The 24583-nt window shown below is 40.2% G+C and overlaps 1 protein-coding gene across 2 annotated transcripts in view; it reads left to right on the top strand.

Moving 5' to 3' along the window:
- The window catches only part of LOC132869647 (thyrotropin-releasing hormone-degrading ectoenzyme-like), a 520051-nt gene that overhangs the window by 381425 nt on the left and 114043 nt on the right, over nt 1–24583 (top strand). For both annotated transcript variants that reach the window (XM_060902939.1, XM_060902940.1), the window contains one exon: nt 8979–9166. In XM_060902939.1, the coding sequence (XP_060758922.1) occupies nt 8979–9166 (188 nt within the window). The remainder of the gene's footprint in view (nt 1–8978; nt 9167–24583) is intronic.

The raw sequence follows: 24583 nt of genomic DNA, 5'->3' as shown, positions 1-24583 counted from the left end.
AAGCTGACTAGCTGCTACTGTAGTGCACTCGGGCAGTTCATATGCATAGAGAGGATGTGATTAGTTACAAAATGGAAGAACACTGTATGAGGAATCAATTTATTTTCACTGTTTTCTCAGAAACTATTAAAAAAATCCATCCATCCATTATCCGTAACCACTTATCCTGTGCAGGGTCACGGGTAAGCTGGAGCATATCCCAGCTGACTGTGGGTGAGAGGCGGGGTACACCCTGGACAAGTCGCCAAATCATTGCAGGGCTGACACATAGAGACAAACAACCATTCACACTCATGATCAATTTAGAGCCATCAATTAGCCTAACCTGCATTTTTTGGGGCTGTGGGGAAAACCGACGTACTTGGAGGAAACCCACACAGACACGGGGAGAACATGCAAACTCCACACAGAAAGACCCCCATGACCCACTGGGCTCAAACCCAGAACCTTCTTGCTTGAGGTGACAGTGCTAACCACTACACCACTGTGCCGCCCAACTATAAAAAATGTACAATTAAAATTAGAATTTGTACAAAACATTTTTTCAATCTCTATTAATATATGTACTGCAGTATCTATGTCCACAAAAAACAAGTGAAAAGCCCTAAAGCAATGCTGTTTTCATGGGCACCTTTTCACTGTTTATTTATTTATTTATCCATCCATCCATCCATCCATCCATCCATCCATCCATCCATCCATCCATCCATAATGTTTTCTGGTCACACATATTTAGTTCAGCTCTCCATTTTTATGCTCCTCCTGATCCATGTAACATCATCTTCATCTTTTTTTTTTAACAGAACATCATTTAAATACTGATATGCGGTACGTGGTTTTTTTTCCTATCTACAAAAATCCAATTTGCTACAATAATCTGCCACTGTTAAGTGCCATAAAGCATTTTTCAAGCCCAAGAACTGTGACTGCACTTCGTTTAATTATATCTGCTTGGCATTGAGGCACCGAAACATCACTTTGAAAATTAATCTTAAGATAGACTTGCTTTACTCACCATCTGTCTGCCTCAGAGACTCTATAGCTGCCATGTACCACATTAAACAAACCGTGACTCGTTGACAGATGTGAAAGCTTTCCTTGAGAGGACTTTTCCCCACATAGTTTATGTACTAATATCCTAACACTGAATTATAGATGATCCACATTAATCTCCAAAGTATCTTCTCAACCATGCACACCTCAGTCTCAATGTCCAATATCAGTTCTACTGTCATTTTCCCCCTCACTTTACCAGAACAATCATAACAGGCTCCTCAACACTCCAACATTACTGTTTTCATTCAGACAAATGACCCACAAATTGTTCTTTTCCCATTTTATACATAAAATGTTGCATAACTCCAACGTCCAATGACATTGTTCATAGAAAGATGCTGGACAGAAAAGAATCAACGTTATTGATGGGCTTTTGAAAGCATTTCACTTTCCATGAATGGGAACTCTAAGTACATAATTAAAAGATCTAACAGATATCTTCTTTGTGAAATTTACAAGTGTAATTTGTTCTTATCTGGAAGAGCAATTATCCCTTATTTCCTCACAGAATCAGACAAGATAAATGACAGCTTATCTCCAAAATAATCCACCATAGGACTAAACTAAACCAGGTCTGGGTCTGAAAGGGTGAATAAACGTGGTCTTTAAGGTTAAATTATGAAATCAGATAAAATATAATGTAAGAATCATTTGTGTTCAACATTCCTATGCTTTTATTATGCGGCTGCGACACTGAATCTTCACTAATCTCATGCTTTTAGGGGTGCCAGATGTTTGAGAAGTAACAACATGTCTAATCTCTCCTTCATGATATAAAGTGCTGTAACATTCATGCTCAGGTATTAATAATACTCGCCATAATAAGGATATAATCTGAAACATTTAATTAATTAAACCTTTCTTGAAAGCCAAGGTGATTAGGCATGTATGTGGATATACACCAGTCAGCCATAACATTAAAACCACTGACAGATGAAGAAGTGAATAACATTGATTATCTCATTACAATGGCACCTGTCAAGGGGTGGGATATATTAGGCAGCAAGAGAACAGTCAGTTCTTGAAGTTGATGTGTTGGAAGCAGGAAAAATGGGCAAGCTTAAGGATCTGAGTGATTTTGACAAGGGCCAAATTGTGATGGCGAGATGACTGGGTCTGAGCATCTCCAAAATGGCACATCTTGTGGGGTGTTCCCGGTATGCAGTGGTTAGTACCTACCAAAAGTGGTCCAAGGAAGGACAACCGGTGAACCGGCAACAGGGTCATGGGTGTCTAAGGCTCATTGATTCACATGGGGCATGAAGGCTAGCCCATATGGTCCAATCCCCCAGAAGAGCGACTGTAGCACAAACTGCTGAAAAAGTTAATGCTGGCTAAAACAGAAAGGTGTCACTATTAACTTTTTCAGTAATTTGTGCTACAGTAGCTCTTCTGTAGGATTGGACCATATGGGCTCGCCTTCTGTCTTCCTTGGACCATTTTTGGTAGGTACTAACCCCTGCATACCGGGAACACCCCACAAGATGTGCCATTTTGGAGATGCTCAGACCCAGTCATCTCGCCATCACAATTTGGCCCTTATCAGTCACTCAGATTCTTACACTTGCCCATTTTTCCTGTTTCCAACCCATCAATTTAAAGGACTGTTCTCTTGCTGCCTAATATATCCCACCCCTTGACAGGTACCAGTGTAATGAGATAATCATTCACTTCACTTGTTAGTGGTCATAACATTATGGCTTATCGATGTATGTGTTAGACACCTTGGTCAGCCAGTTAGAGGAAACATAACTGGACTTGGACTCCAGAATAGAAGTAACAAAACAAATTAAATTACGAGAGTTGGAATGAGGTAGCACAGTGGTGTAGTGGTTAGCACCATCACCTCACAGCAAGAAGGTTCTGTGTTCGAGCCCAGTGTCCAACAGGGGCCTTTCTGTGTGGAATTTGCATGTTCTCCCCGTGTCTGTGTGGGTTTCCTCCGGGTGCTCCAGTTTCCCCCACAGTCCAAAGACATTCAGGTTAGGCTAATTGGTGGCTCTAAATTAACCGTAAGTGTGAATGTGAGTGTAAATGGTTGTTTGTCTCTATGTGTCAGCCTTGTGATGATCTGGTGACTTGTCCAGGGTGTACCCCGCCTCTCGCCCATAGTCAGCTGGGATAGGCTTCAGCTTGCCCGCAACCCTGCACAGGATAAGCAGCTACAGATAATGGATGGATGGATGGGATAGAGTTAGAAAGGATTAACTACTTGTTTAAATTTCTCTTAAAGTGGTTACGCAGGAGGTTGTTGCTGGTGTGCTTGTAAATTTCAGCTGTTTCAGTTCATCATTATTTTTCAGCCTTTTATCAGAACAGTTTGAGTTTCTAAAATGCATCATTAAATGCATCATTTTAGATCTCTGCTTTTCATCCAGTGCTGTAATGAAGTATGCAGGTTTGAAGTACTGAGGATGAGATTTGTTATCTCTGGATTATAATTGCAGTCTCTGATGGCAAGCACTGAAAAGCCTAGACAAGTGAAGCTTTACAAATGCATTTATTGGAGAGAGAAATCTTTTCTCAAGATGGATAAGTTGAGCTGAATATTTGTTTTTGGTATCTTGCACCTTCAATCTCAATCAGCTCACGTAGGTCAAGTCAGAATGAGAATCTCTGAAAATCTAGGTCTCAGAGATTTCTGTTGCAACTTTTACAGTGTATGGTTATATTAATAATAATGATTACATATTTATATAATATATATTTTATGTATATATTTTAGTTTAATCATATTTTATTATTCGTATTACTGTGAGAGAAGACCTGTTTATCTCAGCCAGGACGCCTCAGTGGATTTCCAAAGCCAAGGTTCAGATTCAAATTCACTCTCCGAAGTTTAACTCCAGGCATAACATCTCTCAGGCAGGGGCAACAGAAAGTTTTACTTCTCTTAGCTTAGTTTTTAGATATCCATAAACTATGTGTTGACTCAAAACTGTAAAAACTAAATCAATGGGATGCCTACACACACCTTCTGATCCATAAAATATCTAATACTCTAGGAAGCGTGCATGTAGTTTCCCAAAGTGATGGGTGGAAAATATAATAATTATGAAAATGAAATACAGTGTCTTGCAAAAGTATTCATCCCCCTTGGTGTTTGTCCTGTTTTGTCACATTACAAGAAGGAATTAAAATGGATTTTTGGAGTGTTAGCACCATTTGCTTTACACAACATGCCTACCACTTTAAAGGTGCAAATTGTTTTTTTATTATGACACAAACAATAATTAAGATGAAGGGAAAAAACAGAAATCTGGAGTGTGCATAGGTATTCACCCCCTTTCATATGAAAACCCTAAATAAGAGCTGGTCCAACCAATTCACTTCATAAGTCACATAATTAGTTGATTAAGATCCACCTGTGTGCAATCAAAGTGTCACATGATCTGTCACATGATGTCTGTATAAATCAACCTGTTCTGGAAGGACCCTGACTCTGCAACACTACTAAGCAAGCAACATGAAAACCAAGGAGCCTCCAAACATATCAGAGACAAAGTTGTAGAGAAGTATACATCAGGGTTGGGTTATAAAAAATATCCCAAACTTTGAATATCCCAGGGAGCACCATTAAATCCATTATAGCACAATGGAAAGAATATGGCACCACTACAAACCTGACAAGAGAAGGCTGCCCACTAAAACTCACAGACCGGGCAAGGAGGGCATTAATCAGAGATGCAAGAAAGACACCAAAGATAACACTGAAGGAACTGAAAAGATCCACAGCGGAGATGGGAGTATCTGTCTATAGGACCACTTTAAGCTGTACACTCCACAGAGCGGGGCTTTATGGAAGAGTGGCCAGAAAAAAAGTAATTGCTTAAAAAATCATATTTGGAGTTTGCCCAACAGCATGTGGCAGACTCCCCAAACACATAGATGATGATTCTCTGGTCAAATGAGACTAAAATTGATCTTTTCAGCCATCATGGGAAATGTCATGTGTGGCGCAAACCCATCACCCTGAGAACACCATTCCTACAGTGAAGCATGGTGGTGGCAGCATCATGCTGTGAGGATGTTTTTCATCTGCAGGGAAAGGAAAGCTGGTCAGGACTGAAGGAAGATGGATGGCACTAAATACAGGGCGATTCTGGAGGAAAACCTGTTTGAGTCCGCCAAAGGTTTGAGACTGGGATGAAGGTTCATGTTCCAGCAGGACAATGACCCTAAACATATTGGAGTGGTTTAAAAGAAAACATTTAAATGTCTTGGAATGGCCTAATAAAAGCCCAGACCTCAATCCAATTGAGAATCTGTGGCATAATTTGAAGATTGCTGTACACCAATGCAACCCATCTAACTTGAAGAAGTTGTAGCAGTTTTGCCTTGAGGAATGGGCAAAAATCCCAGTGGCTAGATGTGCTAAAGCTAATAGAGACATACTCCAAGAGAATTGCAGCTGTAATTGCAGCAAAAGGTGGCTCTACAAAGTATTGACTTTGAAGATACCTACCGGTATGCACACTCAAGATTTGTGTTCTTTCATCTTAATTATTGTTTGTGTCACATTAAAAAAAATCACCTTTAAAGTTGTAGGCATGTTGTGTCAATCAAATGGTGCTCCAAACCCCCCCCCCCAAAAAAAAAATCAATTTTAATTCCAGCTTGTAATATGACTAAACAGGACAAATACAAAGGGGGAGGAATATTTTTGCAAGACACTGTATGTTCCTGAAAATATGTTCTGATTCTCAATAGTGTTTTACTTGTTTATTAATTTAATTGTTATATTTTTGGTAGTATTTCTTTGGAATCCAGGAGACCTCCATTCATTCACCCTAAGATTGTTAACCCTTTCTCATAGTACATTGACATTCCATTGGTATGGAAAGGAAATCAACTTATCGGACATTTTCAATCAGAATAAATAAATTAATTATTTTATTACCAGAAGCCTGTTATGAGATTTTTCAGGACACTTTTGGGTTTCTGTATGTAGAGTATCTTGACTGTGTGTTTAGCTGTTGATGAGCAGGGTGATGGGAAATGGGAGGGATGCGATAATAACATCTCATCTCATTATCTCTAGCCGCTTTATCCTGTTCTACAGGGTCGCAGGCAAGCTGGAGCCTATCCCAGCTGACTACGGGCGAAAGGCGGGGTACACCCTGGACAAGTCGCCAGGTCATCACAGGGCTGACACATAGACACAGACAACCATTTACACTCACATTCACACCTACGGTCAATTTAGAGTCACTAGTTAACCTAACCTGCATGTCTTTGGACTGTGGGGGAAACCGGAGCACCTGGAGGAAACCCACATGGACATGGGGAGAACATGCAAACTCTGCACTGAAAGGCCCTCGTCGGCCACGGGGCTCGAACCCGGACCTTCTTGCCGTGAGGCGACAACGCTAACCACTACACCACCATGCTGCCCTAACAATAACATTTGGTACAAAAATAAAATGTAATGACTTTATTACAGCTTTGCAAAAAACATGTTAGTCATATTAAAATATTTACAATTAAACAAAAAATAATCATAAGTAATCATAAATGCATAAATAATTAAAATAAAACATTAAAAATATTAAAAATTTTACAAAGCTAACTTTTTCCCCTCTCTAATTGTAAAGCAGCTCTGGGTGTGAGAAAGGCGCTATGTAAATTGAAATTATTATTATTATTATTATTATTATTATTATTATTATTATATTGAAAATGCAATCTATTAAAAAAGCTAGCCTTAAAACGTTCAGTATTAACATGTGGAAGTAGACTTCCTGGATTTTTAAGGTGCAAGGAACTGTGTTTAATACGAGGTAAAAGATGAAAAAGAGGATGGCAATGCTTACTTGAAATTCCATTGAAAAGAGAAAGATCTGATTTTTCTACAAGGTCAGAGACAGTAACTGGTTGGGAAATGTCCTTGCGTTTGTAGCAGTGTGTAAGGAAATTCTGGATGGTAGTGAGTTATGGAGGAAAAATGGCATAGACGGATAAACCATACGTAAATTTTGGTAAAACTCTCAATAAAAACATCAAGTCAATATCAGGTTGCTGGTAACCTTCCTTTTGTAAGGATCTCAGGATGTATAGACACTTGTTTGCCTCCATGAGTTTTCCCTTAACATGTTCATTAAATCTATTATTACTCCGAAAAGTTACTCCTAGTATTTTAAGCTTCTCTACTTGCTTTATGCAACTAAGTGTCTACCTTAAGAGACAGCACAAGTAAAGTTTTATTTGTTTGTTTGAAAAAAAAAACTGTATATAACTGCCACAATAAAATTATAACATTTAAACCTAGTAGGATAGGTAAAAGAAAGAAAGAGAAAAATATTTATGAAATACTGCACATTCTTAAGGCACTGAGTGTCTACTTTCATATGAGCCATTAACAACTACTGTGGAATGTGACATCACAAATAAATTCAATGCTGAACACTGACACCCCGACATAAAATTTACATTTTTTGGCCTCTGGTAAAAAGAGTTAAGTAGGATTCACTTGTAATAGAAATAGAATAGAATAATATATAACAATTATTCCATGAAATCGAGTCATACATGAGCTGATAGCCGATAAGGCACGTAGCACCGAGTTGTCTTTAAGCCATGTACGATGAGATTAAGTGGAATAACTGTTTTATTCTATCCACATTTAATTTGAGAAACAGAGCATTTTTATTTTTTGCAAATTCGATAAATAAAAACTTTATACAAAGCGTCCAACAAAATCATCATTCAAAATGTGATAATAATAATTCTTGAAAAATAATTTAAAAAACAGATACATTCTAACTATCAAATACTTTTATTTCCTTTTTTTGTATTTTTTGGGGTTTTGTTTCTGAGTAGAGTTTTTATTTCGTCCTCGGTTGGTTCAGCAACACACTCCGCCATTTTGTTTTTATCAGTAAACCCGCTTTTGAAGAGCTGACTACAAACATGGACAGCTCAAACTATAACTCCAAGAACACACAGCACCCTCTGTCTCCCGCCTTCTAACACACAGCTGACATCCATTTCCTCGTCACCTGCCCCTGTATATAAACACCAGTCACACAAGCACTCAATGCAAAGTATCATTCTGGTTTACTGATCATACCAGGCCTTGTTATCTCTCTGACTGCCTTTCTACCATTCTGACCTTTGCTAGTGGTTCTCGTTTCCTCGATCTCTGTTTACCTCTGATATTCTGTTTGCCGATCGCCTGACCCTAGCGTGTTTACTAACCTTGATTCCTGTCTCTCGATTTGGCTTGGTTCACTATTCTAAAGCTGTCTTCCACCACACGTACATCCATAAATGCCTGCGTACTCACGGTTTTTCTCTACTCATGGTATATGAGCTGACATCCTAGTAGCAGAGTAGCCAATCAGAGCATGTGATTGCTCATATCCAGCGAATGTGGATAGAATAAAATAAAATGGACATAAAAGGCAAAAAAAATGTCCACCAGTATTTTTATTTGTTCATCTTTGGTAATTATTGCTGACATTGTCCTCCTGGGCTTGTTCTAGGCTTATGGTCATAAGCACATTTTGGTATCGATCAAAAATTTAATTGATTCGAATAAGAACTGTTGATGATCAACAAAACATGTTCATGCAGAAAATTGCAAAACGGTACACAGAGGCAGCAAAGTTTAATTTTGATGGTATATACTCTTGATGTAACTATGTACCATTGCATCGAAGATGGTCCAAGACAGAGCATACCGTACATGTTTCACTGAACTTCCAAGTCACATGATTTCCAGTGAAAAAAAAAGAAAAGGTAGTAAAAGATGCAGCATTTCTAATTTGCGACCCCAAAAGGTGTTCATGATAGGGTCTATTAATCAATTTGTTGTGAGATTAAATATACAAAGACGACATCATAGGATGTATGTGCAATACTTTCAGTACTGAAGTACCATGATGACTGTGAGCTGTGATGTGTTGTTGTGTGATGTGCAGGCCATGCAGAGTGAAGGGAAAGACATCAACATAAAAGAAGTGATGGATGGGTGGACTCTCCAAATGGGCTATCCCGTGGTCACCATCAGCAAAAACGAGAGCCTGGACAACATGGTCACCATTAACCAGGAACATTTCATCTATGATATGGAAGCCAAGATCCGCAACCCTGATTTATTCAACAATAGGTACAATGTCCAGCAAATGATGACAGATTAGTGTTTTGTTATTTTTCATACCATGTACATGGCAGTCAGGATTATTGCTCTCAAAGTCCAGTTCAGGCAGAAAGATGTACCTGACTCTTTAGTCTGCTTCACTTCATCTACATCAGTTTAATCACTCTTGTTATTTACTCAACAGAATCAGGTGTGCCAGAGCGAGAAAAGCATTCATTCGTGCAGTGTGATAGCTTTGTCCAGTGTATAATCTGTATTTGGATTTGGAGCACTGTGGACTCTTCTGTAATAGCCCTAGCAGAGCATATGTACTGAATATATAATCAATTTCTATAAAGTATATAAACAGTACCAGTCAAACATTTTGACACCTCAGGTCATTCATAGGTTTTCCTGTATTTTGTATTTTCTACATTGTAGAGCAATATTGAAGACATAAAAACAATGAAATAAAATATGGAACATATATGGAATAATAATTCCATATGGGGGCGGCACGGTGGTGTAGTGGTTAGCGCTGTCGCCTCACAGCAAGAAGGTCCGGGTTCAAGTCCCGTGGCCGACGAGGGCCTTTCTGTGCAGAGTTTGCGTGTTCTCCCCGTGCCCACGTGGGTTTCCTCCGGGTGCTCCGGTTTCCCCCACAGTCCAAAGACATGCAGGTTAGGTTAACTGGTGACTCTAAATTGACCGTAGGTGTGAATGTGAGTGTGAATGGTTGTCTGTGTCTGCCAGCATTTATCCTGTTCTACAGGGTCGCCGGCAAGCTGGAGCCTATCCCAGCTGACTACGGGCGAAAGGCGGGGTACACCCTGGACAAGTCGCCAGGTCATCACAGGGCTGACACAGACAACCATTCACACTCACATTCACACCTACGGTCAATTTAGAGTCACCAGTTAACCTAACCTGCATGTCTTTGGACTGTGGGGGAAACCGGAGCACCCGGAGGAAACCCACGCGGACACGGGGAGAACATGCAAACTCCGCACAGAAAGGCCCTCACCGGCCACGGGGCTCGAACCCGGACCTTCTTGCTGTGAGGCGACAGCGCTAACCACTACACCACCGTGCCGCCCTGCCGGCTTTCAATGTTGCAAAAACAAACAAACAAAAAAAAAAGACAAAAAAATATTAATTGGAAATCAAAACGGCCAAAATGCAAAAGACAAATAAGTGTCAGTTTTTCAAGAAATGAGCAACAAAGAGCATTCAGAAACCACTCACCACAATTCAGTGTTGAAACTGCTAGCAGTTTATTCTGCATGCGTGACTCAACTACGTTACAAATATGATGTGACTGAAAGCAGCATCGCACTGTTCTAATGACCATCTATTTTAATCTCCATCCGTTATCTGTAACCGCTTATCCTGTGCAGGGTCGCAGGCAAGCTGGAGCCTATCCCAGCTGACTATGGGTGAGAGGCGGGGTCCACCCTGGACAAGTCGCCAGGTCATCACAGGGCTGACACATAGACACAGACAACCATTCACACTCACATTCACACCTACAGTCAATTTAGAGCCACCAATTAGCCTAACTGCATGTCTTTGGACTGTGGGGGAAACCAGAGCACCTGGAGGAAACCCACATGGACACGGGGAGAACATGCAAACTCCACACAGAAAGGCCCCCATCAGCTACTGGGCTCGAACCCAGAACCTTCTTGCTTTGAGGTGACAGTGTTAACCACTACACCACTGTGCTGCCTCTATTTTAATCTCATCTCATCTCATCTCATTATCTCTAGCCGCTTTATCCTTCTACAGGGTCGCAGGCAAGCTGGAGCCTATCCCAGCTGACTACGGGCGAAAGGCGGGGTACACCCTGGACAAGTCGCCAGGTCATCACAGGGCTGACACATAGACACAGACAACCATTCACACTCACATTCACACCTACGGTCAATTTAGAGTCACCAGTTAACCTAACCTGCATGTCTTTGGACTGTGGGGGAAACCGGAGCACCCGGAGGAAACCCACGCGGACACGGGGAGAACATGCAAACTCCACACAGAAAGGCCCTCGCCGGCCCCGGGGCTCGAACCCAGGACCTTCTTGCTGTGAGGCGACAGCGCTAACCACTACACCACCGTGCCGCCCTCTATTTTAATCTTAGAAATAAAAAGTCATATAATAAACTCCTTATTAACCTTGCTTGCTTGGTCTTTACATGAAAATATCAGACCTCTGTCTTTTTATACGGACCAAGCCTCGACGAGAACCTCAAAGAAATTGAAGGCTGCAGTTGAGGTCCATCCTGTTACAGCTAACTTATTGCATTCCCCTCTTCAAGGTCACAGTGTGAAATCACCTCAGACCTTCTACCATTTCCACAAGCAGAATATTTACTCCACAGAACATGAACACCAATTTAATCATTTCCTTTCCCCATTATTTCTGTTAGCATAACAAATGCTCATTGATTTGGCTCATTGTTTATTATTTATGCACCCTTTGGTAACCTCTAGGTGCCTTCTGAAATCCTGCAGCATTTGCCGAGGAGGAATAGGACTAGCAAGAGCAGACATAAACTTTAACTCTCATTAATGATGTCATAAATAATTCATCATGCCCTCTGGAAGCCTGCACTTCTTATTTGGGTCCAAATGCTGGCAGCAACACTTATCAGCCAGTGAATGTTAATGCCTGTCTCTGTGTTGGAGTGTAGGTAGTTGGTATATTGCATACTGCACTTACAGGAACCAGGAAGAATCAATTAAAATATGTAAAGAAGGTGAAAAATGATAAGAAAAGCCCTTTACAATGATAATGAATGATTCACAGGTGCAGTTCAGAACTCCAGAATTTAACACGTGTACACAATATTTGGCCAATGCATGTCAACTCTTGACCATCATATGTATAGTACATGTGCATGTTGATCATCCCATTCCAAACTTCATCCCCTTCTTTGCTGCAATTATAATAGTAAAGGATTTTCACTAGACTTTGGAATGTGGCTGTGAGGATCGGTGCTCATTCAGCCACAAGAGCATTAGTGAGGTCAGGCACTGACATCGAGTGAGGAGACCTGGCACACAGTCTGCATTCCAATAAATGGCAAAGGTGTTTAGTGGGGTTGACTTCACGGCTCTGTACTTGAAATCTTCCGCACGGCACCTTGAAAAACCATTTTCTTTTCAGACCGTGCTTTGTGCACAGGGGCAGTGTCAGGATGGAACAGATTCAGGCTAGGTCCCTTAATTCCAGTCAAGGTAAATCTTAATTCTACAGCATACAGACACAATTTATATATACCTTTTTTTGCTTTGGGGAAGGTCCACAAATTTTGCCATATAGCATGGGCCAACTGTGTCTTGTCTGTTCACACTGGAGTAACTGTCTATGAGACTACTCTCTGAAATCTTTCTGATCTTGCTGTGTTGGCTTTTTGGTCAAGTGGTGTCTTTTCCCAAACCTGTTCTCACGTGGGTTTGCAGTGGCGAACCATTACTATTAGAGCTGGGACTTCAACTCAGCCAAAACTTAGCCAGACACACCAAAAAAATAACAGGGCAAAGGATTTTGCAAGGGATTAGCAGCAGGGTTCCAGGTAGCTCCATTGTGTGTAGTTGTTGATATTGATTTTAAAAGTAACTAAGTACATTGCACAGGGAAATGAATACTTAGGTCTGAGTGCTGTAGGGAGTTGCGTGGAAGAAGAGTCTAGAGACAGAAATCTTAGTTTCTCAGTAGTTAGCCTGTGCTACTTGCTCTTGATAGCCCTGGCTTGACTGCTTTATTACTGATAAATGCTACACCGGCTGGAAGCTGACTGCACTGCTGCGCTGATGGCGCTGACTCACAGTTAAGCTTGTGTTGGTCTTTGAGAAGGTTGATGGTGATACATTTTTGGTTCCTCCTACTATAAATCAAAATCTGATTGGTTAATTCATCTGTCACTTCCTACATAAACATACACTGCCATGGCCTTCTGTCCCAGCAATGAAGTCCTAACCAATGAATGAGCCAGGTCTAAACTCTTCTCAGCCTAGAGACAACAAACAAAAAAAAATCTCATTGGATAACTCTATTTTAATGTTTTCAGGACAGTAACCCTTTCATTTCTGAAGCAAATTTAATAGCAAATAAGGCCGAATTAGAAGAGAATACAACCCCTGGCAAAAGATATGGAATCACTACTCCTGGAGGATGTTAATTCAGCTGTTTTACCTAGTAGCACAAAAAAAAAAAAAAATCACAGATATGACACAAAATTATTTAATTTAACAGCTGAACATTCTGGCTTTGTAAAATATACCTCAAAAAATTTAAATTAATTTTTTGTAATTAATGGCACATTTTTTTCAAGATCAAGTAGAAGAAAAAATTATGGAATCATAAATTTAAAAAAAAAATCACAATTAGTACTTTGCTGCACCTCCCCTGGCTTTTATGACAGCTTGAATTCTTTGAGGCGTGTACTTCACTAATGAAAAAGAATATTCTTTGTCAGGTTCCAACTTTCTTGTATAGCAGTTGACAGATCAGCTTTGCAGGATGGAGCCTTGTCATGGACTTTTTTTTTTTTCCAATTTCCACCATATATTTTCAATTGGATTGAGATCCAGACTGTTTGCTGGCCATGCCATTGAGTTGATCTGCCTTTCCTGAAGAAAAGTTTTAATGCTCTTTGCTCTGTAGCAAGATGCATAATCATCCTGAAAAATGACTTCATCACCACCAAAAGTACAACCCCGATTCCAAAAAAGTTGGGACAAAGTACAAATTATAAATAAAAATGGAATGCAATGATGTGGAAGTTTCAAAATTCCATATTTTATTCAGAATAGAACATAGATGACATATCAAATGTTTAAACTGAGGAAATGTATCATTTAAAGAGAAAAATTAGGTGATTTTAAATTTCATGACAACAACACATCTCAAAAAAGTTGGGACAAGGCCATGTTTACCACTGTGAGACATCCCCTTTTCTCTTTACAACAGTCTGTAAACGTCTGGGGACTGAGGAGACAAGTTGCTCAAGTTTAGGGATAGGAATGTTAACCCATTCTTGTCTAATGTAGGATTCTAGTTGCTCAACTGTCTTAGGTCTTTTTTGTCGTATCTTCCGTTTTATGATGCGCCAAATGTTTTCTATGGGTGAAAGATCTGGACTGCAGGCTGGCCAGTTCAGTACCCGGACCCTTCTTCTACGCAGCCATGATGCTGTAATTGATGCAGTATGTGGTTTGGCATTGTCATGTTGGAAAATGCAAGGTCTTCCCTGAAAGAGATGTCGTCTGGATGGGAGCATATGTTGCTCTAGAACCTGGATATACCTTTCAGCATTGATGGTGTCTTTCCAGATGCGTAAGCTGCCCATGCCACACGCACTAATGCAACCCTATACCATCAGAGATGCAGGCTTCTGAACTGAGCGCTGATAACAACTTGGGTCGTCCTTCTCCTCTTTAGTCCGAATGACACGGCGTCCCTGATTTCCATAAAGAACTTCAAATTTTGATTCGTCTGACCACAGAACAGTTTTCCACTTTGCCACAGTCCATTTTAAATGAGCCTTGGCCCAGAGGAGACGTCTGCGCTTCTGGATCGTGTTTAGATACGGCTTCTTCTTTGAACTATAGAGTTTTAGCTGGCAACAGTGGATGGCACGGTGAATTGTGTTCACAGATAATGTTCTCTGGAAATATTCCTGAGCCCATTTTGTGATTTCCAATACAGAAGCATGCCTGTATGTGATGCAGTGCCATCTAATGGCCCGAAGATCACGGGCACCCAGTATGGTTTTCCAGCCTTGACCCTTACGCACAGAGATTCTTCCAGATTCTCTGAATCTTTTGATGATATTATGCACTGTAGATGATGATATGTTCAAACTCTTTGCAATTTTACACTGTCAAACTCCTTTCTGATATTGCTCCACTATTCGTCGGCGCAGAATTAGGGGGATTGGTGATCCTCTTCCCATCTTTACTTTGAGAACCGCTGCCACTCCAAGATGCTCTTTTTATACTCAGTCATGTTAATGACCTATTGCCAATTGACCTAATGAGTTGCAATTTGGTCCTCCAGCTGTTCCTTTTTTGTACCTTTAACTTTTCCAGCCTCTTATTGCCCCTGTCCCAACTTTTTTGAGATGTGTTGCTGTCATGAAATTTCAAATGAGCCAATATTTGGCATGAAATTTCAAAATGTCTCACTTTCGACATTTGATATGTTGTCTATGTTCTATTGTGAATACAATATCAGTTTTTGAGATTTGTAAATTATTGCATTCCGTTTTTATTTACAATTTGTACTTTGTCCCAACTTTTTTGGAATCGGGGTTGTACTTTTGATTGATGGAATGAGAAAAGTGTCCAAAATTTCAATGTACACCTGTGCATTTACTGTAGAGGTAATGACTGCCATCTGCCCAGGTCCTTTACCCGACATCCAACCCCATATCATCAATGACTGTGGAAATTTGCTTGCTTTCTTCAGGCAGTCATCTTTATATGTTTCATTGGAACAGCACCAAACAAAAGTTCCAGCATCATCTCCTTGGCCAATGCAGATTCATGATTCATCACTGAATATAACTTTTGGCCCTTTTCCACTACCCTTTTTCAGCTCACTTCAGCTCGCTTCAGCTCACTTCAGCCCGACACGGCTCGCGTTTCGACTACCAAAAACCAGCACGACTCAGCTCGTTTCAGCCCTGCTTAGCCCCTAAAACTCGCACCGTTTTGGAGTGGGGCTGAAGCGAGCCAAGCCGTGCCGAGTGAGGCTGAGGGCATGAGCAGACACTCCCCTGTGCACTGATTGGTGAGGAGGAGTGTCCTCACATGCCCACACACGCCCCGCGAGCGCGCTGGGATCTGTAAACACCGTAAACCCGGAAGGAGAATAATTACGAGTTACGAGAATTTCTGAAGCCTTATGCGCCTCGCCTCATCTATACGCTCTTGCCAGTATCTGTTGGCGTTGTCGGTGACAACAAGCCACAGCACCAAGACCAGCAACACTAACGACTCCATGTCCTCCATGTTTATTGTTTACTATTCGGGTCGTGAGACTACCGCTTAAAAGATCACTGATGTCACTGTTTGCGCTGCTTAACGACATCACGTGACGTCCACCCACTTTCGCTAACTCCGCCCAATGTGTCCACCCACTTCCAGCCAGCACGGTTCAGCGCGGTTGTAGTCGAAATGCAACTCCAACAGCCCCGCTCAGCCCAACTCAGCACGGCACGGCTCAGCCCGACTCAGCCGCGTTTGTAGTGGAAAAGCGGCATTTCATCCAATCACCCACAGTCCACGACTCCTTCTCTTTAACCCCTCTGTAACCTTGTTTTCTTCTGTTTAGGTGTTAATGATGGTTAACGTTTGGCTTTTCTGTATGTAAATCCTATTTCCTTCTGCCGATTTCTTACATTTTGGTCACAAACATTAACTCCTGTTTCTGCCCATTTGTTTTTCATTTCTTTTCTTGTGCATAGTCTATTTTCAAGGCATCTTGCTTTGAGTTTCCTGTCCTGACGCTTTGATCTACCTGTATGTTTCCCTTTTACAACCTTCCCATTTTGTTTGTACTTGCTCCAAATTTTAGACACAGCTGACTGGAAACAACCAACATCTTTTACCACACTCCGTGTTGAATTACCTTCTTTAAGGAGTTTTATAATCCTTTCCATTGTTTCAACTGACAGCTCTCTTGTTGGGGCCATGTTTTCTGTCAATCAGCCAGGTGCAACAGCTCATTCAGGTCTACAAGCAGTCTCTTTTAACTGCAGACTAATTTGCACATTTAGGCTTGTGCGGATATTTGTTTTAGAAATGCAAGTTATAGCTTGATTCCATAATTTTTTCTTCTACTTGATCTTGAAAAAAATGTGCCATTAATTACAAAAAATTAATTTAAATTTTTTGAGGTATATTTTACAAAGCCAGAATGTTCAGCTGTTAAATTAAATAATTTTGTGTCATATCTGTGATTTATTTATTTTTTTTTGTGCTACAAAGTAAAACAGCTGAATTAACATCCTCCAGGAGTAGTGATTCCATATATTTTGCCAGGGGTTGTAATTATAATGAAATTATGAATGAATAAAAGAAATTAGAGAATGAGAGAAATTAAATATAACCTTTGAAATGCTGATATGTTTGGGGCTTCTCTGAAGGCCTAGAAGGCCCTAACAGTTCCCATCTGTCGGTTGGTGACAAGAGCAAGACACGTTTTGACAAGTTCTAATGATATTCTGATGGTGTGCAAATAGGAAGGAAATATACAATTTAAAAACTGAAATGAAAAAGTTGAAACCAGTCAGTGTCTGATTCTCAAAATCAGAATTCTTGTGTTTCCCATGTTCTAAAACGGGGATTTGCAACTTTTTTGACAGGGTAGTGCGTGGACAGGAGAGGTGAGGAAAGAAGAGACAGGGTCAGAGTAATGGAAAGACATCTGTTGACTACTGTTTAACAAAATGAAGTTATTTGTGATGCAGTGTTACCGTCTCCCTTGCTAATGCTCTCACTATGATATACAGCATGAGCATACAGTATATTTGCCAGAGGGGAACCATCAGGGCCTTCTAGGCCTTCAGAGAAGCCTCAAACATATCAGCATTTCAAATGTTATATTTAATTTCTTTAATTCTTTAATTGTTTTCATCTCATCTCATTATCTCTAGCCGCTTTATCCTGTTCTACAGGGTCGCAGGCAAGCTGGAGCCTATCCCAGCTGACTACAGGCGAAAGGCGGGGTACACCCTGGACAAGTCGTCAGGTCATCACAGGGCTGACACATAGACACAGACAACCATTCACACTCACACCTACGGTCAATTTAGAGTCACCAGTTAACCTAACCTGCATGTCTTTAGACTGTGGGGGAAACCGGAGCACCCGGAGGAAACCCACACGGACACGGGGAGAACATGCAAACTCCGCACAGAAAGGCCCTCGCCGGCCACGGGGCTCGAACCCGGACCTTCTTGCTGTGAGGCGACAGCGCTAACCACTACACCACCGTGCCGCCTAATTGTTTTCATTATTATTATTATTATCTCATGTCATTATCTCTAGCTGCTTTATCCTGTTCTATTATTATTATTATTATTATTATTATTATCTTCTAATTCGGCCTCATTTTCTATCAAATTTGCTTCAGAAATGAAAGGGTTACTGTCCTGGAAACATTAAAATAGAGTTATCCAATGAGATTTTTTTTGTTTGGTGTCTCTAGGCTGAGGAGTTTAGAGCTGGCTCACTCATTGGTTAGGACTTCATTGCTGGAACAGAAGGCCATGGCAGTGTATGTTTATGTAGGAAGTGACAGATGAATTAACCAATCAGATTTTGATTTATAGTGGGCGGGACCAAAAATTTATCGCTCTCCACTTTCTCAAAGGCCAACGCGAGCTTAACCGTGAGTCGTGCCGTCAGCACAGCAGTGAAGTCACCTTTCAGCTGGTGTAGTGTTCATCAGTAGTGTTGGCGAATGCTAATAACATGGTCAAGCCAGTGCTATCGAGAGCAAGTAGACTGAGAAACTAAGATTTCTGTCTCCAGACTTTTCTTCCATGCAGCTCGCCACAGTATTTTTCACTCAGACTTTAAGTATTAATTTCCCTGTGTAATTTACTTAGTTACTTTTCAAAATCAACATTGACAGCTACACACAACGGAGCTACCTGGAACCCTGCTGCTAATCCCTTGCAAAATCATTTGCCCTGTTGCTTTTTTGGTTTGTCTGGCTAAGTTTTTGCTGAGCTCAAGTCCCAGCTCTAATAGTAACGGTCCGTTATTGATGTTTAGAATTACTGGATAAGATGCACTGGTGTGGATATGGGTGTTGTTTGGTTGTCCATGAACAGTGTGTTTATCCATTAACAGTGTGATAGCAGTTTTTACCCTTTCCCCTACTGAAGGCCTAACATCCTCATGGCTGCACAGATGCAGTTCAGTACCAAACTCTGGGATGGTTATCACTACCTCTACTCTCACCTATGCATTAATCATTGTGTGTGTTTGTGTGTATTGTGAGACTCTGTGAGTGTGAGTTCCCTTAAACTGTGCTCAGTGTTTTGTTGTAGCTCGCTCTCTCTCTCTCTCTCTCTCTCTCTCTCTCTCTCTCTCCACAGAAGGGTTTGTGAGTTAAATCTTCTCTGACCTGTCAGCTCAGTAAGGTATTCTGCTGTTCTGGAACCATGCTGCATTTTGTCTCTGCAACCCACAGACAATTCGATGAGCCATCTCTTCTTTGTTACCTTTGAAGTAACAAAGAACCTGGGACAGTCAGAGCCATGGAGGCTTAAGTGTACCATTTTTCGCCTCTACTTATTCTGTCATGGCTATTCAAAACCCACTCTTTTTTCCCCTTCACGGTACAGCTACAGGCTTCACCTTCAGCTGCACAATAAGAACACAGCAGAGCGAAGCTGGCGAAATAATCTGATTTATCGCACCAGACACAGCTTATTGTTTCACTGTTTCAGTTTTTCTATTAAAGAGATTTTCTTTTATAAACAGCAGTTTCTCTCCAATCTCATTTAAAATGTTCTTTAGTTTCAGAAGCTGCTTGTTTCTCTTCTTTAAACGAGGCACTGCATTTTCCAGCTGCACTCAGATGTTTTTGAGGAGGCGAGTTTTGCATACAGATAAAATGATGTGATCAAAAGGGGGAGGAATAGATGGTTTGGAATAATTAACAGTTATTCCATGAAGCTGAATCATACATGTGCTGATAGCCGACGAGGCACAAAGCACTGAATTGGCTATAATCCATGTACAACGAGATTGAGTGGAATAACTGTTTTATTCTATCCACATTTACTGGATTTTGAGAAACAGTATTTTTATTTTTTGCAAATTCAATAAATAAAAACTTTATACAAAAGGTCCGACAAAATCATTTCTGCTTAGAATGTAAACCAACCAGCAAAATGACTGGAGCAATTTGTGAAAAATGCACTAATAATTCTGGGGGGGGTGGAAATGATATATAAAAACACATATATTCTTACCGTCAAATACTTTTATTCCATATTTTGTCGCTTTTTTTTGGGGGGGGGGTTGTTTTCGGGTAGAGTTTTTATTTCATCCTTGGTTGGTTCAGCATCATGCTCTGCCTTGTTTTTCTCTACTCATAGTATGGTATATAAGCTGATAGCCTAGTAGTAGAGTAGCCAATCAGAGCATGCGATTTGCTCATATCCAGTGAATGTGGATAGAATAAATGAGGATGTAGCAACTGTGTGTTCCAGTCTCGCTATGACAGTATGCATTTGATTTTCAAGCTTTTATTGATATTACTGATGAAAATGTAGTTTTGTTTTGTTTTTTAAACACACCTAAAAGACTTAGTATCCATCCAGCAATGTGGTTACACATGTGAATTAGGTACACATTGGCATGTTATTATTATTAAATCAAACTAAATTGACGGGCCACATTTTTACCTTTGGATTTTTCTTCATCTACATCTGGGCTTGGCCATTAATTATTTGTTCAAAAGCTAATTCAGAAAATTTCATGCTAAATCAAGACTAAAGAGGCAGGATTAGGAAATGTTCGCATTAAACACACACTGAAATTATGAGTGAAAAATTAAGTAATAATCTGTGCATAACAGTACATCTATGCTTGTTCCAAATTTCCTCAGCAGATGGAATGTTAAGTGTGATCATTTAACATTCAGCATGTGGTCTCTTCGATTAAGCAGATGCTCATCCTCTGTAGTTGCACGTGATGTTTTAATATCTGAGCAATTTAGAGAACCTCATTCATTCAAGAGTGCCAGTGTGAGAGTAAATGGAAGTAATTAAAAAGGAAGAGATTGTCGAGACAATCAATTTATAATTCATCACAGGATGGTCAGGTAGCATGCATTGCGGTTCCTGACACAAATTATTCGAGACTGGAGATTAATTAGAATCACATCACTTGGCTTGTTGTTAACTGGTACCATTCTAAAACAACCATCTCTCGTTTATATGATAATGCCACCGTCTTGTGTTTGCAAAGGAGATCACGTCCCCAGCTGCAGTCATGGAGAAAATAGATAACTAAATCGAATTAGAGGTCGGAGCCACAAATTGATTTCCTTGTCACCCGCCGAGCAGCATGACTGTAATGGGGGTGATGCAGCTACTCCCGTTAATTACGTTAGCTCCACGCTCCAGGTGAGTGAGGCAGAGATCTGTGCAGATCTCATTATGTTCAACTAGCTGTTAGACCACACCAGCACCTGTTACTGAAGCAAAATTGCATTAAACTTTACCATGATTTGCTGGAGCTCAACACAAGTTGATAGTGGGGTACTCAAGGATCAGCCAGTTACACATACACCATATGGCCAAAAATATGTGGACATCTAACCATGGTACTCATCTGTTGAACAGCTCATTCCAGATTTAGTCCTCCATTTGCTGTTATTCTTCATGTGCAACCACAAGACGAAATAGTGTGACATATGCATCCGCCGCCATGTTGGATAATATACAAATCCAAAATGCCATCTCGTGCGAACAATAACTGTGATGCATCTCCAACTTTCTCGAAATATGATTCTATGTAGTCCTCTGCCAAGTCAAGATTCAGAGAAAAAAATTGAAATTTGTGGCTTTGACCCATATATGTTAAAGCCGTCCGATTATACAGAGGATTTAGCCTAATTACCACCAATTGAATATCCTGATATTTTGAACTCTCTCATTCAACAACAACAAACAAAAAAAGTGCATAAGTAAACCAAAGTTACTAGGTTACTGGAACAGCATCGCTAATCTCTCACCTGGCAAAGTTGACCCACAGTGTTCTCCTTGTGTCTCCAAACTCACTCAGGTTTGCACTGCTTTTGATCTGGCTTTCTTGGCAGATCTTTCATTTCTCCTGTTGCTTCTCAATATTGTGAGATGAGTTTTCATCTTGATCTTATCATGTCCTAATTTGAGTGTTGGTGCCTGATCTGGATTTGTTTTATCGTGTAGGTTTGCCAGTGCTCCTGCAAGGTGGGAAGCAGAGCATTCGCGCTAAAGCTCAAAAGTTCCATTTAATCAGCAGAAAACATAGCTTTAATTAGCAACAAACTCTTACCAGATATAAAGTGGTCACCAAGCACACATGTGGGTGTAATGAGCTTTTTCCTCAGCTAAGTCCTTACGATGAATGTTTTTGAACCACAGGATATGCACAGCGTTCTCTCGACAGTTCATCTGTTTTGTCGCCGTTTTTAATTATTTTTAATAATAATTATTATTACCACAATTATATCCTGCACGCAGAGGAGGCATTGTCTTTCTTCAAAGGCAAAGAAATCAATAGAAAATCACGAAGCGTTGCAGCAGCTCATACGTGAAGCACCACTATCTTGGTGGTTGTTATCATCCAAAATGGCGGACTTACGGTTTGGAAAATAAGCATGACATCACGTGCACATGAAGAATAGTAAGCTCCACTCTTCAGGGAAGGATTTCCACTAGATTTTGGGGTGTGGCTGTGGGGATTTGTGATCATTCAGCAACAAGAGCATTAGTGAGATCAGATACTGACATTGAGTGAAGAGATCTGGGGTGCAGTCGGTGTTCCAGTTCATCCCAATGGTGTTCAGTGGGGTTGAGTTCAGTCAGGGTTCTGTGAAGGACACTTGAGTTCTTCCACTCCAACTTTGGCAAACTATGTCTTCATGGAGCTCACTTTGTGCACAGAAGCATTGTCATGCTGGAACAGGTTTGGGTGAAGGGAAATTGTAATGCTGTAGCATATAGAGACAACATGGCATCCGTGCATTATTTATGGCAACAGTGTAGGGAAGACCCACATATGGGTCTGATGGTCCGGTGTCAACAAACCTTTGGCCATACATGTGTGATATACGTGTGATATCTGCAGTTGATACATGCCCAGGTTTTATGAATTATCAGACTTTCAAATTGTAGTTTGTTCTCCAAGTGAAGAGCTGATGAGTGCTATATTAAATCTGTTCTTTTTAGGCAAGGTTTTTTTTTAATGCTCATCAATGTAGGTTTAGTGTATCCTAGGAATGTTTCAGGCCTTTAGACCAAAGAGGTAAGATTCGTGTAATGGCAAGATGTCTGAAATGACAAGAGGAGTATCAGTGCAGGAGCTGTATTATATCTCTTCCATTACCTTTGCTGTTTTATGGGGACCTTTGGATCAGAATCAAGGATTTTGACTTTATCATCAGTAATCATTGTTAGTGATAATTGTTGCTATGGCAGCAATGAAGTTAGGAAACATAAGGAGGGGAAAAAATGTAGGTCTACAGTAATATCTCGTAAGTATATAATTAAATATTAACAATAACAATTACTGAGGTTGTTTCACCTTCTACAGCTTTGCACTTGGTGAGACAGTGAGGAACTTTTATTGACAAAAGTTGTAGCACTTCTAAGATGTGCATTGGGGTGTAACCAAGCATGAATACAGTATTTGGATTGAACAGATAATGCATGGCAAGTTTTTCTTTTTTTTTTAATATAGAAAGATTCCAAGCTTCAGGGACTGGGATGCAGCTGAAAAAAAAAAAAGTTGCCATGAAAGCTTCTGACGAGGTGTATGCATATGAATCCTGCAACAAAAAAGAAAAAAAAAAGTTGTACAAGGTTTTTACTTTAATGTTGAACTTTAAAGAATAGCTCGCAGAACTTTGTAGCAAGCATTGCCAGGCTTCAGCTAAATTCCCACCACTTTAATAAAACATCAATGACCATTCCTACTACTCAAAAACCACAACTTTTCCATTTAAAGGTTATGTAAACTGCAATCAAATGTACATATTTGTTGCCATTTAATTCTCAAACATTGATAAATGTGGTGATCAATGGTCAATCATCTTGCTAGGCCCATTCATGACCCCATAAATGTCATTTTTATTATTTATTTTTCATGTTCATGAAAATTGAGATTTTTAAGTTGTGCTTTTTTTTAATGAGACAATGACTATGTGATTCCCTTCAAACTAAGATTTAAACCTGATGCTAATTATCCATTCTATCATTGCGGGAACATTTCAAGTGTTGACTCTTAGTTGCCATCAACTCTGTTTGTTAAACTAGGATTGCCTAGTTTAATGATAACAGTTGACATGCCCCACCATTTTGTGTCTTAACTCCACATGCTAACCTCAAACGAGCAACCATGCGGCATGTATAAAAACAGAATTTTACGGATTTTAATTATTATTTTTTTTAATGAGTGAGAGATTCACTCCAATATCGCAATAACAGATTTGATGAATAAGTAATCTACTGTTGGTGTATCAACATTTTGTTCAAATTAATGATAGAAGAAACATGACATACCTCACTGCCCTTCTGAAGTTTCCCGCCAGAGGAAGTGACATCACTCTGTGCAGGTGTCATGCATATTATTAAAAGTCTGTGGATTTTCCCACAAAGAGTTGACAAGACCATTGGGATGGATAAAAATATATATGTTTTTATTACTGAAATT

Source organism: Neoarius graeffei, chromosome 21, assembly GCF_027579695.1.
Source record: "Neoarius graeffei isolate fNeoGra1 chromosome 21, fNeoGra1.pri, whole genome shotgun sequence".
In the NCBI taxonomy this organism is placed as follows: Eukaryota; Metazoa; Chordata; class Actinopteri; order Siluriformes; family Ariidae; genus Neoarius; species Neoarius graeffei.
Note: the sequence above shows the minus strand (reverse complement) of the source record. Positions and strands in the feature narration are given on the sequence as shown.